The sequence below is a fragment of the Schistocerca gregaria genome, chromosome 1, assembly GCF_023897955.1.
Source record: "Schistocerca gregaria isolate iqSchGreg1 chromosome 1, iqSchGreg1.2, whole genome shotgun sequence".
NCBI classification, from domain to species: Eukaryota; Metazoa; Arthropoda; class Insecta; order Orthoptera; family Acrididae; genus Schistocerca; species Schistocerca gregaria.
This window is the reverse complement of record NC_064920.1, coordinates 1,197,289,095-1,197,304,394: the sequence shown is the minus strand read 5'-3', so window position 1 is coordinate 1,197,304,394 and position 15,300 is coordinate 1,197,289,095. Positions and strand designations below refer to the sequence as shown.

Sequence of the window (15,300 nt, the reverse complement as noted above, 5' to 3'; positions counted from 1 at the left end):
GCAGACTTCCTTCATATTTTATTGTTTGCTCTAAGCCAACAGCATACAGCCCACAATTATCAGTTTTATCTTGAAGTTCTGTTAATTCTTAAATTTCATCCTTTCCCGTAACACAGCATTCACCCATTATTCGAATGTGTTAACTCTATGAATTTATCAACAGCTGTGATGAGTAAATTGGGTCTGACCTCTAACAAGATAATGTAAGTGTCAAAGATGATCCTCTGTATTTACTGAGAGAAAGAAAAAATGCAAAAAATTTATGAAGCATGCTGATACAGAGTCCTCATTGTCTAATTACTACTGCAGTGCCTGCAACACCAAGAAAGCATACATCAAACGTTACAGACAGTCAGTGTTCAATGTCCTCAGATGACTAAAAAACAATCAACAGGCAAATCCCAAACTAAATAGAAACATGCAAATAACAATCAAAGAAATATACATACGATAAATCTACACTAGGTCTGAGAGCTCAGGTCAATTCAGATTATAGCTGTTTGTGTTCCTTTGAACTTCTTGTTAATACAGAAACCTCCAGAACAATGACAGCAAAGAAATAGTTGTTTTTATCAATTACCCATTCCTGAGGAGGTGAAGACAAACTCCAGAATAATCAAGTGGAGTAACATGAACATATCTAAAATGAATGTTTTTTTTGCATCTTATTTTCTTATTGGAAGTGCAAAAAGGTTTGAACCAAGTGAACATTGATATCCTTTGTTGGGAACAAAAATTAGGTCCACTGTACTCTTCACAGATTCAACTCTTCTGCTAATGAATCTGTTGCACTATTACGACAACACCTTGCCTGAAAATGGGAACTATGGGGGTTTTCAAGGAAACTTTTAACCTCTTTAAAAGATTCTGTACGAATACACGATATTGACCGAAGAGCATACGAATATAAAGCAGAAAGTCCAAGTACAAAGAGAAGTAGATTTAACATTAAAATGTTTGCAATTTGTGACTGAAACCTATTACATAAAAGACTTATTTATGTTGGTGCTGAGACAGGTAGTGACAATTACAGAAAAGGAGTATCTGGAAATAAAGTTGCCACATTACTTGGAAAACAGGCACACTTCACACAGGGTATACAAACACGAGAGAGTAACAAATATTGTGCTGGTGCAGAAGTTCACAGCATTTTCTGGTAAGTTCAATAAACACAACAGATACACATAAAAGGCTTTAGTCATCAATAATATATTTCCTTTCACTGTTTACAACAGCCTGTCAATGCTGGGGTAGTTTTTTTAAGTCCGGGACTAAAGAAATCATGGTTTTGAGGCGAAGAACTCATCGAGACATGTCTGGAGTGCATTTTCATCTGGAAAGGAAGTCCATTGAAGGCTTTTCAATAGAGAGCAGAAAAGGTGAAAAACTGATGAATAACATGGGTGCACAATGGCTTCCCAATCCAACGCCTCCACATTGTTTTTTGTCAGTCTAGCAGAATGCAGGCGGGTGTTATTGTGGAGTAGGTTTCACTTCATGCAGTTTTCCTGTTCACTGTTCTTGGACTGTATCTGCAATACATCTCAGTTGCTGATACAAAATGTCCTCAAGGATTACACCTCAGGAAAGCAATTCATAGTACATTACACCCTCAATGTTTCACCAGATGCATAACATTATCTTTCATGAATGGACACAGGTCTTTGTGCAGGGAGCTGCTACTTTGTCTGGGCTCAATCATTCCTTTCTTTTCATTATGTTAGCATAAAAATACTATCTCTCATCATCAGTAATGATACGGGACAGGAAAGGTTGTTGTTGGTCACAAGTTAATTCAAGACAAGCAAGCAGAGATATACATATGGCCACCTGCTGATTTTTGTGACTGCCTTAGAGTGTGCAATACCCATACATCTGATTTTTTACTCTTCCCCATAGCATGAAAATGTTGCATGATGGTGGAATGATCACTGTTCATCACATTTGTCAGTTCTCTAGTACACTGACGTAGATGCTTTTGAACAATGTTCATCAAATCCTAAAGGTTTGAATATGTAGAGTCACTAATGTCAAAATATCCCTCCTTAATGGGGGAAACCATTTTCTTGCCACGCTCTGTCCAATTTGGCATTATCACCACACACAGAGCAATTGCTTCTGGCTGTCTCAGCTGCTGTGATCCCTCTACTTAACTCAAAACAGAAGAATATGATAGAAATGTTCCAATTTCTCCACATGGCACTTCATTTTATAGCATCCTTAGCTCCACTGACTGTCTCCAAATGAGAAAATGTATACTTGAATAGCAACATGAACTACAAACAAGAAACCACAATTGATTGATAAACCCATGGCAACTGGAAAACCTAAACGAAAATGCTATGAATTTATGCACCAACCTAATGTATTCAGTAGATCATGTAAAGTTATGGCACTAATGGAGGAGAAACTGAAGAAGGGAGAAACAGTAGTCGTCATCAGCAACAATAACAATGCAAGCAAAGAGCATCACAATCACTAATGAACACGTACAATGGACCATCAAGAGACGTTCTAACAGGTTTCATAGAGAAAATTATAAAGCTGTCACACATCAGTATGTATAAGACCAAATACCTGGTTCTACCAATTACATCATCTGATCATTACAAATTCTTCCAGTGTGTGTGTGTGTGTGTGTGTGTGTGTGTGTGTGTGAGAGAGAGAGAGAGAGAGAGAGAGAGAGAGAGAGAGAGAGAGAGAGAGAGAGAGAGAGAGAGGCAGGGGGGGGGAGTCAGCCCTTGGGGGGGGGGGGGGAAATAATACAATTTTACGTGCTTATTGACAGCTTAGTTCTTCCTCTACACTGTGACGGATTTTTACTCTCACTCTTCCTTTTGTTTGCTTTTCATGCAGATTTTTCTTTTTCTGGAGTCTTAAACTATTTTATTGATTTCTGACAGTTTTGAGTTATACTTTCTGTTGTGTAGTTCATCTTTGTCACTTTTTTAGCTTTTTGTTCTCTTTATACAATTGTTTCTCTCAAGAAATATTGTAAATGTACTTGTTTCATACCAGTATCTCCCTCTTTTTACAAGGGCCATATTTTCTGCAATTTGTGTGTACCTCTGCCACAAAATCTGCATTAGATCATGAATCACAAACAATACAGCTTGTTACTTCCATCCTAACAACTACTGAAATCACATCTTTGAAATTATATGCAGTGATCCAGTATGAAAAATCAACAGGTCTCTTTTAAAAAGAGTTCATAAGTAAATTAGCAATAGAAACATCATTATTTTATCAATGACTTTGCTATAAATTTTTACACTTGCATCACAGCGATGGATAGGGGAAAAAACAATAAACCAAAATAAAAAGACAAAAACATGATAGGCATTCTCCAGTCACAATAATGTTTAGAGCATATTCTGACTAGGGCTGTTTCAAAATAAGGTGGACATTTAAATTTCACCTCTTTGTCACACTGAACTTTCTAATACTAGTACAACAATTTTTTTAAAAAAATATTATTATTATCCCACCACCTTTATCTGGAACACCCCTAATCAGATTAGTGTAATAGAAGAAAGTAAACAAATTTTAGTTTTAGAGCATTGCCATTTATTGCAATTGCTTTAATACATAGCACATCTGATGAAGAGAAAGATTACATGTCAGTTAGAGAGAAAGATAAGCATCTTTGACTGGAACTATGTTAGTCAAACAGACAGAAAAATAACAGAGTTAACAGCTGGTAATATAGCACAGACAGTCTGATCAGGGACGTTCCAGTTTAGGTAATGAAGAACAAACACTGCTTCCAGGCATACTTAAAGGAGTAAAACTAAAGTTTTACATATTTTGTGCATACAACTAATATATCAGTCACGTATACATATACCACTACTACAACTATTGCCCTTCAACACTTTATCTACAATAAATTGGTTAAAGAATTTCCATTTCTAACTGATTCAATTCTGAAACCTTATAATGTACCTTAAGAATTGTTTTTGTACTTTCTGCTTTCACTAAATTAAATTCAGGAGATAAAATCATGAAGGGTTCACAAGACTGGAAATGACAATAGCACATTCTCCAAAACAGCTAACATTAAAAAGTTTAAAATGGATATACTATCATCCAAAAGGTATAAGAATCTTTTGTACAATTTGTATTCATTATCAAAGGATCTTTGTCTATAGCATACAAGACATCTCAGGATTCACAAGCTTCAAATTAATATGACACTTTATTGTCTTCTATTTACCCATTTTTATGTCTCTGATATCAGTACACAAGTGTAGTACTAACAATGACAAATAGTAATTTACTACTGCAACACACACAGTAGTGCTGAGCCTATTGCCAAACAATCCACAGATGGGTTTATTATTGCCAAAATGTTTTTGATAGTTATTACCACCATTCTTTTTACAATAATCACTTTCCAAACCTTGTCAACATTTGTCGAGTGTTTGAGTGCATATAAAAACAGAGAGAGAAAGAAAATTATTTTATTGGGCGACTCACTATCCACGAATCAGACAAGTTCATTATCCTGACATTCAACCTTCCATAATGTATACTTCAGCCAATGCAACACTATTTTTATTCATTCCTGTTTAGTACAAATAATTACAGCAATCATATATTCTTTAAAAGAAGTTCCATTGTTCACACCTGTAGATGTAGCAGAGAAAATTTACCACAGGAAATGAACATGTCTGGTAAACAACACTGAATTATTGCAGTGGAATGTAAATGAATTAATACAGCTGGCCTAATGGACATGAATGATCAAATTTATCAACATAACACACCTGGTAGCACTTTCACAAGTTTTCCTAAGGGCAGCCATTACAAATGCAACAAGTGTTCACAAATAATTTGCAAGTCTTTTTAAGAAGCAAACACATATGTGCCTACAAGCATACACATTTAGAATTGAAAGGAAATAATCGTTTTCTTCTGTTCTAACTTGCTGCAAACAGCATTAGAATTGACAGGTTTCTGAGAGTGGGATTTTGCCCATGTTTCAGGTAAACAAGAGAACAATTATGCCAAGGTAAAATAGTGTGTTCATGCAGTATCCTATATGCAATGAACACTTAATAAGACTTCAGTGCCCTTTTTCATATTAGTGAAGTTATGTTGTAAAATAATTTGCATGATTAAGGTAATAAACCTATCTTCACTGAGTTAGCTGATGCAAGCTAATACATTTGCTCATGAGAAATAAACAGGAGAGTGAAAATAATCAGTGCAGGGACATTAATCACAAAATACTCCAAGGCTGGCTGTCTAAACACAAAAAAGGGGAGAGATGGTATGATGGAAATGGTGGCCTGTTGTACTTTGAGGTGGTGCACAATATACTGGCAAAATCTGGTCGTTATTGCTTAACAGGCACAAACTTCTCCTGTTGCGCCACACCATTCTGTTATACGCATGGAAATTTCTCACATTGGAATAAATGAATCACAAGGAAATACAGAAAACCTATCTGAGGTGGTATGCAACACTACATTTCAAGTTGGAATTTGAAGAAAATCCCACTGGGGATATTCATGTATCAAAATTTCAGTAGTTGTATACGTATTAATCAACAAAATAAAGATAACATTAATAAATGCAACCTTTAAATTTATTTTTAAAATTCTCTACCAAAGGCTTCTCATATAAACGTAAGCTGTCAATTACATGTCAGGGAATGACTATACTGTCACTACTTACATGTTTTAATCATATTTATGTAATTGTTCTAGAAATTACGTCTTTTACAACATAATATTCATTCTGAATATGACCTGGTGAACATGTAATTATGACAAATGAATTTCTTTAATTTGTCTGATACATTAAGACTGGAAAATTTAATGTACTTAATTTGTGTTTACATGACTGTAATCCAACACTAAATCTGGCAATAAATTACAAAACATAACACAAAGGTTGTGAGTTGTACAACTTTGTCAATAAAAATTTTTTTCACAAGCAAAAGATATAATGTTGTGTATCCTAATACGGGACATGGAAAGCAGTTCATAAATTATCTACAACCTTACAATATCGCTATAAAAGATCCATTAAAAATCTTCAAAATATAAAAACTCTAAAAATGTTTAATAAATTTATAACAAAATTATAAAGACATACAGAACCAGGAAATCTACGTAGCCATCACAAACTCCCTTACTCTCTGCTCCTGGGCATTGATCACTTTTTTGCCACCCAATCTATGCTTTACTCAAAAGCATTGCCAGTAACTTTCACTATTCAAAAGACTGGCTCAATATCACATCAATTCTTTTTAAAAATTTAACCTTCTGGAAAAAGTGTTTTAATGCATTTACATTTGTTCTATTTGAACATTTTCCATGTAATTTATAAAACTAGGTGTACTGTCTCAAATCAGTCACCTGAGAAAATTTTTCTGTACACAGAGTTAATTAAATTCCTTTTTTGTGGATTCCAATGGTAACAATGTGAAATGAAATCACAATGCATGCATACCTTTAACTAAAAGAAATTTTGATTTTAATCCCTGGAAGAATGTAATACAAACGAGATATCTGAGACATCTCCAGCTGTTTATACACAGCAATGTTACTGGTTTAGCCACCTATATGTGCAACTACAAATGGACACTTTTCTTTACTAAGATGTGTGGGCGGTAAGGAATATCTAGTGTGTCAGCAACAGAAATAATACTCCAGTAAAATAATAATACTGGAAAAACTTCAGAGTAATACAAACATGGAAATGAGTCAATATAACCACTTACCACATAGTACAGCCATTGAGCGGTGGATTGGTATGCCGAGAAGAACTGGAACACACTATCTCAGCTTAGAAATATACATTTTTCTTCAGAGCATAAAAAATATCCAGTTTAATTGGTTTTTTTTTATGAGCCCACCTATTATTTAGAGCTTCCATTATATGGTGAGCGGTCATCTCCACTTCATTTAACAATTAATAATACTCTTATTAACATCCTGCACCTTCTAGAAGTTATATTTTTCTTAGTTGTTACCAAAACCAGAATATAATCTACAAACTTTACAGGCTGCAGGCAATCTATCATTACTACCATAATATGAAATGAGCTGTATTTATTAGTAAATAAATGCTGAAATTCAGCTGCAAAATGTACTATACTGTCACGATACCAGTGCTCCTCACATTTCTAAAATATACGTGTCCACCATAATAAAATAGCAGGTGAAATTATTTACTACATTAGAACTGAAATTTACAATTAATAAAAGAATCAATTTTTTTCAAAATCAGAAGCACTGAAACCAAATTATAAAGTAACAAGATCATATGCGCAAGAATGACCATTATCAATCACCCATGCAGTGCAGAAATACTCTGCCTGGTAGTAACCGACCTATCATGCCCTTATACATTACTAAATGTTACACAGGCTGCTGTCACCTTCCTATGTACAAGTAAAACATTATAATTCACATTTTATGTTGGTTAATTGTCACAAATTTAATAACTATACATCAATGTATTACTTTCATAATAACTATACATCAATGTATTACTTTCACTATGAAAAAAAAAGCAAGCCATAATAATTACAAAAATAAATATATGCACTTATTGGAACCCTCTTGCATTATACAGCACAATGTGTGTATCTGTTGTCAGCAACAAACATAAATCTACAGGTATCAGAATTAAATAAAAGATAATACTACAAAAATTACTCCCTCAATCAGCTTAATACAAAATCAGTCATACTGATTCACAACATTTCTATTTTAGATTGAAAAACAGTTTTTCTGCTAGACCATATGGAAATATTTGGGGCAGGCACATAAAAAAGTGTGATAAACAATGTCTTGATACAAAAAAACGAAGATCTAGGTAGAAAAGAGCAAAGACATAATCACCAACAGAAAAGACTGGGGAGTAAACCCAAGAGAAAAATAACAATTTAAAGAGCCTAATTAACTGATTTCTTTTTTTAATTCTTGTAATTTAGTCAAAATTTTCCAAACATGGTCAGTTAGTAATGTCAACGGCTGCAGGAGTGCACATTATGCACAACCACTTTCTTCTTTCTAAAAATGCATTATGATATGGAGTACAAAACAAAATAATACTACTACAAAAAACCAAACTCACAACAATGGGAAAAACGTGGGAAGACATGATGTGCAAATTCACTTAGTAGCAGACTGGGATGTGGTGTGTGTTTCCCTTTACAAATGGCAATTGATACCTCCTAGCAGAGTTACACACAAGCATTTGCGACTTACTGACTCCGTTGAATTTACTTTTCTTCAATAAAAAAGGACCTTTTAGAAACTTCAATGGCACACATGAAAAACATATTTTAAGTAACATGTACAAGAGTATATTATTAAAAAGCTTTTGTCAAAAGTCCTAACGATAAGATACATAAGAAGATTTGGGTAGCACACCTCCACTTTCTTTATTTTACAGTGTTCAGACTTCATAATCTAAGAATTACTTCCCTAATGACAAGAAAATCTGTAATTTTTTTTAAATAGTGGTAAGTCTTGAATGACATAACAGTATGGGAAAGATAGATTGCTACTCATCACATGGAGGCAACAATGCATCACATCCTAGCACAATGAAAAAGACTGCTAAAATATCAAGGTTATGGACAAAGACCTCCTTCCAAAATATGAAACACGCACACACGCGCGCGCGCGCGCGCGCTCGTACGCACACAGCTACTGTCTGTGGGCTCTGGAACCTGAATCATGAGCTGGAGGCAGTGGCCATGTATGTCTGAGCTGTGCTTCTGTGTACATGAAAATGTAAAAAATTGTTGTGTGTTTCCTATTTTGGAAGAAGGACTTTGTCCAAAAACTTAATATTCTTGCCACCTTCTTCACTGTGCCTGTCTACAACTCAAAGTCTCGTCTATGTGGGATCTATCCTTTCCACATTATTGTCATACTGTTTTTGTCATTTACTACCAGACAATGCTGGATATGTAATACACAAACTCTAAATGCAAATACTTTAAATTTCAAGAACAAATATCTGGAGGGTCACTTACAAACTAACCACTCAGATCTCTCTTATTTGCCTGTTTGCAGCACTTATCAAAGTTTCTGACTCACATACCAATTCCAAATAGATTTATTTCTTGAGCACTTTCTCCCTGTTTGGTCTATTCTCATGGAAAAATCAGAGACCCACTGATGCAATTTAAGAGAAATTCTACAGTTCCACAAAACAAAATTTCTCTGACAGTAACAATAATCTTATTATTTTTAGTATATAATATAATTTATTATCATTGCTGAATCTTCCTCACTTTAAGATGTGGCACAAATATGAATAGAGCTAATGTTTACTGCACATATTAAGTAGTTTCGTTTCTTAAGAGGAAATGCAGAGAGAACCTGAAATTTTAATGAAGTGATGGAGGACAAAATACGTTTTTGTGACATCTCCAAAGGTGTATTGGCAAAGATAAGCCTAAAACGACACGGGGGGGAGGGGGGGGGGGGGGGGGACTTGACAACTATTTCACTAGAAATTAGCTACATCTAATTTACAAACACACAAAATACAAACAATTATAGAATTAATCAAAGTGGAAGAAAAAAAAAAAAAAAAACCACCATAACTTTCTCGCAATTGAGAAAAGGTCAAAATCATCCAGATTTACACAGGAAGAAAATTTTAATTTTTAAAAGCTTAATGGACTAGCAGTACTAGCTGCTAACTAACTTAACACATGATATGCAGCCTTAATGTAATCTCCTTATTTTTTTTCTTGCTTTCTATTGAAATTGATGAACAGTCTACCTACATATGTGGCAGTTAGGAGTGAAATGGTGTGTACTTACTAAAGGTGTAGTTCTTGGTATGGCAGCATTTGAATCACAAATATATGATTAACTACACAGCTTTAGTGCAAAAAATGTAAATGGTAACTGTCAATACAGATGGTTGACCAAACCCAAACATGGTAACTTCTGCAATAGCAAAGTGTGTTTAAGGTAACACCCCTAAAACCATTTGTAAACCACTAACATTTGGATTTTCAATTATTCAGCACATCATTCACACTTTTTATCAGAACATTTGTGAAGTGGGTAAACATGTAGTATTCATCAGATATGCAGATCACATAACAACCTATCCTCATAAAGTAATTTAAAAATAAAACATGGCTCTCATCATAAGCTACCCACTGCTTTAATACCAACTGCATCACTTACAGTCGTTATTATATGCAGTACTCATTGTATTTACTTTTATAACAGCTGTTGTTACTTAAACAATTTCTTTCATGTGAGAGAGACCATGTGACAACAAATTTAGACTGCTGTGCTATATAACCAAGAATTTAAAAAAATACAAATGTATGTATGGAAGCACTGACTCACAATATACCATAGGAACAAATCATCCAGACCAATGATACAAATAGAAATTATTTAATTTTATTATCATTATTTTCATTGTCATGCACAAGGCTTGTAAGTAGATACAAGTCAAATAATCCTTATACAAGGCTTACAGTCCACCAAATAATGTACACACATCATTTTGATCTCATCAGTAACTGTAGCATATAAGATAAAGTTACTGCTCAATGGCAGCTTGTGGAAACTCCCACTGAATATGTCTGCACAAGTAAAAATATGGTACAAATACTACAAAGAGGAACCTTTGAAATAGGCCTATCACAACAGTGGCAGAGCAATGGCAAGTCACAGAACTCACTTCAAAACCCATATGAAATGAAAAAAGTCTGAGCACACTAATTTTTACAAAACAATGAAAAATAACAAAACCTTTATACAAATGTAGCACTTAAGTAGAATATACTGAGAGAGTATGTCTGTGCCTAGTGGCAACATAGTTCTTCAGTCACTGATAAATTATTATCAAAAGAACACATAACCTTTCATGCACTTTACCTGCAGTGTGCAGGTTAGTAGTTGCTATAATATAGTTACTCATCTATTGCAAACGGCAGCTGTTAAACGAGATGTGTCAATGAAAGACTAAAGTTCACTGTCAATATCATTACACCGTGTCACTGGGATACCGCGCATTAAATTTACGAAATGTAAAGCAACAAAATGTGATGCTGAATACATAAATCACAGTTCCAAGAAAGTTAAAGTATTTAAAATACAACCTTCAAAAATTTCTCCTACAAAATATACTCTTCATTAGTACCTAAACAATTACACAGCCAACAAACTGTGCAGGATTAAACCATTGCAAGTGTAAATAAGAGCTATCAGCTATCACAGTTCATAATAAAATAAGTATAGTAGTAAGCTCTATGAAATGTGAAATCAATTTTATGACATGAAAATTACCATTTATTACATAAAATGGCATCCAGGTATTGTACCACTTGACTAGCTTAAACAATTAATATAGGCAATATGACCCCTATACCTTTATACAATGAAATCATAAATTACCTCCAGATGGTGTTTTCTTGAAGGGATTCTTCTCTTTACCAGGGTGCTTCCCAGCTAAAAAATAAAATTGGGTCAAATCTTAACACAGTAGCTACAAAAAATTGTTTAGTACATTCTACAATAATTAAAAATTATAATAATTATACACAAACTGGTCACACATTGAGGGCTTTATAGCAGTAGGTTTTACTATCTCTCTTCATTCATTTTAATCTAAATAAAAACGAAAGTGAAACACAGAAGTTAACTTAGTCTGATAGATATGGAGGGAAGGGACGGCAACTATTAATCACCCTCTCCAGGGAGACACTTGGCGAGATAGCTGACAGTAGTAACAGAATCGACAAGTCGCAAGATGACAAACAACTCTGGACCAACATTCACTTGTTTTGGGTCACTATGAACTGTAGTTAAACATACAACATAATACACGCAGACTTGTCACTGCCACTCTGTACTATGTTTGCACTGCCACTTTTCATTTTGTGTCTGTCTCATTAATATAGCTGTTCATGTCATATTTTGGATGTAAATTCAGATGATATGCTAAACCTGGTGCTGTCTACCAAATGTGACAGGCTAGATGGCAATGTAGGAAAACCGTCAGTGTGCTGGTTGAGCACCTTTGAGTCAGCTCATCAGTCTGAACACCAGGTACCTTCCTTCAAAGAATGCGTGACTAATATTTACTGACAGTTAACCTGAATGCAATGGAGATGGCTTTACACACTTGTTAGAAAAAATAACTAAATCCGACATGCCTTTTAATGTATGTACGTCAGCACCATTCCTGTCAATCTTATTTCAGGTGGTTGCTTAGTTTGTCCCAAAAACCATTAAGGGCAATTCACTACTACACATTCATAACAATGAGTGTTATCCAGAGATCAGCAGTGCTATAATGTTTGTGCTGCATGTTGGTAGAGCACCCGGCCTTACTTAGTAAAAGTTTCACAGATGTCTGTATCCTTTGCAGCGCAGTAGAAACGCCAACATGAAGTGTCACTGCATAATAATTCACACAGTTACATATCTACCTCACACTGTGCTAACTATTGCCTCCCAAAATACATTCCTTTTTCCATTTCTCTGGATTAGGAAATGAGACATTAATATGAGTGATGAGTTTTGCTATTTTGGCTGAAAATGAGAGTGGCAGAAGTAAAGAGGACATAAAATGCAGACTGGCAATAGCAAGAAAATCTCTTTCGTAGATCTATATAAATTTAACTGTTAGGAAATCATCTCTACAACTATGTGTGTTGAGCGTAGCTTTCTACAGAAGTGAAAATTGGATGATAAACAATGCAGATAAGAAGAGAGCAGAGGCTTTTGAAATGTGGTACTGTAGAAGAATGATTCGAATTAGATGGCTAGATCAGATAACTAATGGAAAACTATTTAATCAAATTGGGTAGAAAAGAATTTTATGGCACAATTTGCCCAAAAAGAAGGCTAGGCTGAAAGTATACACTCCGAGGCATAGAGAAATAGTTAATCTGGTAATGGTGGGAATTGTGGGTGATAAAATATTATAGAGGTAAACCAAGAGTTTAATTCTGTACATATTATGAGTAATTTGATTTGCAGGCAAACTCAGCCAAATGTCCACATTTTTGTAAGAAGGCAGAACACATTGCTCTGGCTGTAGAATGTTTCTTATTAAAACCATGACTGGTTTCACACCAATTTAGTCGCAACTTCGGGTAATATAAATTATGTCTACAATATTATTTTATGCTGACTTGAAGCTTCTTCCCATCCTTCGTGTCACTGATAAAATTAAAACCCTATTTTTATCAATTCAACAAATGCTTCTAGGGGATTTTAATTTATCAGTGGCATGAACGATGGGGACATGCTTTACGGCAGCGTAAAATAATGTTGTAGATACAATTTATACCACATTGGTGTGAAACCAATCATGCTTTTTAAAAAAAAAAAAAACCAACAACAACAACTTTCTAGAGCCAGCGTGGTTAAATGAAGGTTTGAATTAATGCGAACTCTCAGGTTTTCTTGGCGCTGATTCATTAATAAAGTGCTTCCGGGAGTTCTGCAGAGTAGTAGTTTCCACTTTCTACACAATATGTGTACACGAAGTGGCAGTGTTTACACGTAACGGCAAAACTCGCGGTTCTCAACTAGAAATCTGGGTCTGTCATTGAAATACTGAGCAAAAAATGGGAACAATAACTCGGCAGAACACTTGGATGTACACAACGAAGACTTGGAATTCATTAAGAATGTTCAAATGGATGCAGAAATGAAGAGGGTGGAGACCCACATCAAACTACTGTGATGACTGAACACTACATTTCCACTAGCCATTCCAGAGACTATGACAGAGTTAAGATACTGTGATCTCAAGCAAGACTAGGGCTTCCATTGCAATAATTTATGGAAACATCTTAATTCAGGTCTTCATTCTCAAAGGAACTTTCGCTGTCAGATATTCTGATGCGTTCCACAAATTTTAATGATTTACCATCCAACTAATAAGCATCATGGAATTCCAGCTATCCTGTGTCAGTCTAGACCCTGCACTTGCAATGTTTCGGTCTTTGTTGCACAAGCTATATCTTTTATGGCACTGTTCTGCTGACTGTGTTACCCAGGAGACACACCCACATTTTACTCTGCAGTATATCTTTGAACTGTGTAGTTTTAACATACCAGCTTATGAACAGGCACAACTGAATGCTCTTAACTCAGTCACTGATTCACCTCTAAAACGGTTCTAAGACAACAGCTCAACTACTGAAAGAGATTATTACAGGTTGGTGGTGGTGGTTAGTGTTTAACGTCCCGTCGACAATGAGGTCATTAGAGACGGAGCGCAAGCTCGGGTTAGGGAAGGATTGGGAAGGAAATCGGCCGCGCCCTTTCAAAGGGACCATCCCGGCATTTGCCTGAAGCGATTTAGGGAAATCACGGAAAACCTAAATCAGGATGGCCGGAGACGGGATTGAACCGTCAACCTCCCGAATGAGAGTCCAGTGTGCTAACCACTGCGCCACTTCGCTCGGTAGATTATTACAGTAGATGCACCAAATAGTTGCATATAATAAGTAATCTTTATCCACGACCACTGTTTCAGCTTTATCACCTTTTTCAAGTACCTGCAATCACAATTTTGGTGACAACACTTATGAATGTGAATATCATTTACATTAAAGTAGCCGTATTGTACTCACGTCTAGAATGGTGTGACATCCATATTACATCATTAGCACACTGTCTTATAACTGTCGCTGTTTCAATAAGAAGGTAAGTGATGCCAATATCTTGAAAATAAAATGTTAATTATGATGTGACAGTATTTTGTTAGTTCCACTCTTTATGATGCTATATGTTTACAAAGATCACACAAATGAACAGTGATATTCTTTTATTAACTAAAGTTTTGTTTGGTTGTTGCATATGTTACTTCTGAGTTATAAATTTTCGTGTTCTAAAAGTCCAATAAAGTTTTCAAGGTAGCATTTGTGTCTAAATTCTGTATGTTCATTTTAATATTTCCTGTGGGTATTTTCTCATTTATGTATAGAATTCTACTTCTTCAAGAATGTTCATTGCAACACCATTTGGAATTCTGTGCAAAATCCGGAGAGCACTTTCGATCATATCAGCAGTGTGATTTTGATTTCCCAAGTGTAGAAAGGAGCTGGACTGATTATATTCACTTTCTGGAATCTGTACTTTACATTTCACATCAAAATTCCTCTTTATATCTCGTGTTAAAATTTCTTTCCGTTTGGCTTATGTTTCAAGTTGCCACACATGATTGTATGTATGCCTATTATCATACTTCGATGCTATAGTGGTGGCAGTAGGTAATTTGATTGACATGTCATTACTGATTTGGAACACTAGTTGAACATTCAGGGCTTTAAAA

At 35.0% G+C, this 15,300-nt stretch overlaps 1 protein-coding gene across 2 annotated transcripts in view; it reads right to left on the bottom strand.

Annotated features, from left to right (window-relative positions):
- LOC126284689 (BMP-2-inducible protein kinase) overlaps positions 1-15,300 on the bottom strand; it is a 240,775-nt gene that overhangs the window by 48,524 nt on the left and 176,951 nt on the right. For both annotated transcript variants that reach the window (XM_049983815.1, XM_049983824.1), the window contains one exon: positions 11,403-11,456. In XM_049983815.1, coding sequence (XP_049839772.1) covers positions 11,403-11,456 — 54 coding nt within the window. The remainder of the gene's footprint in view (positions 1-11,402; positions 11,457-15,300) is intronic.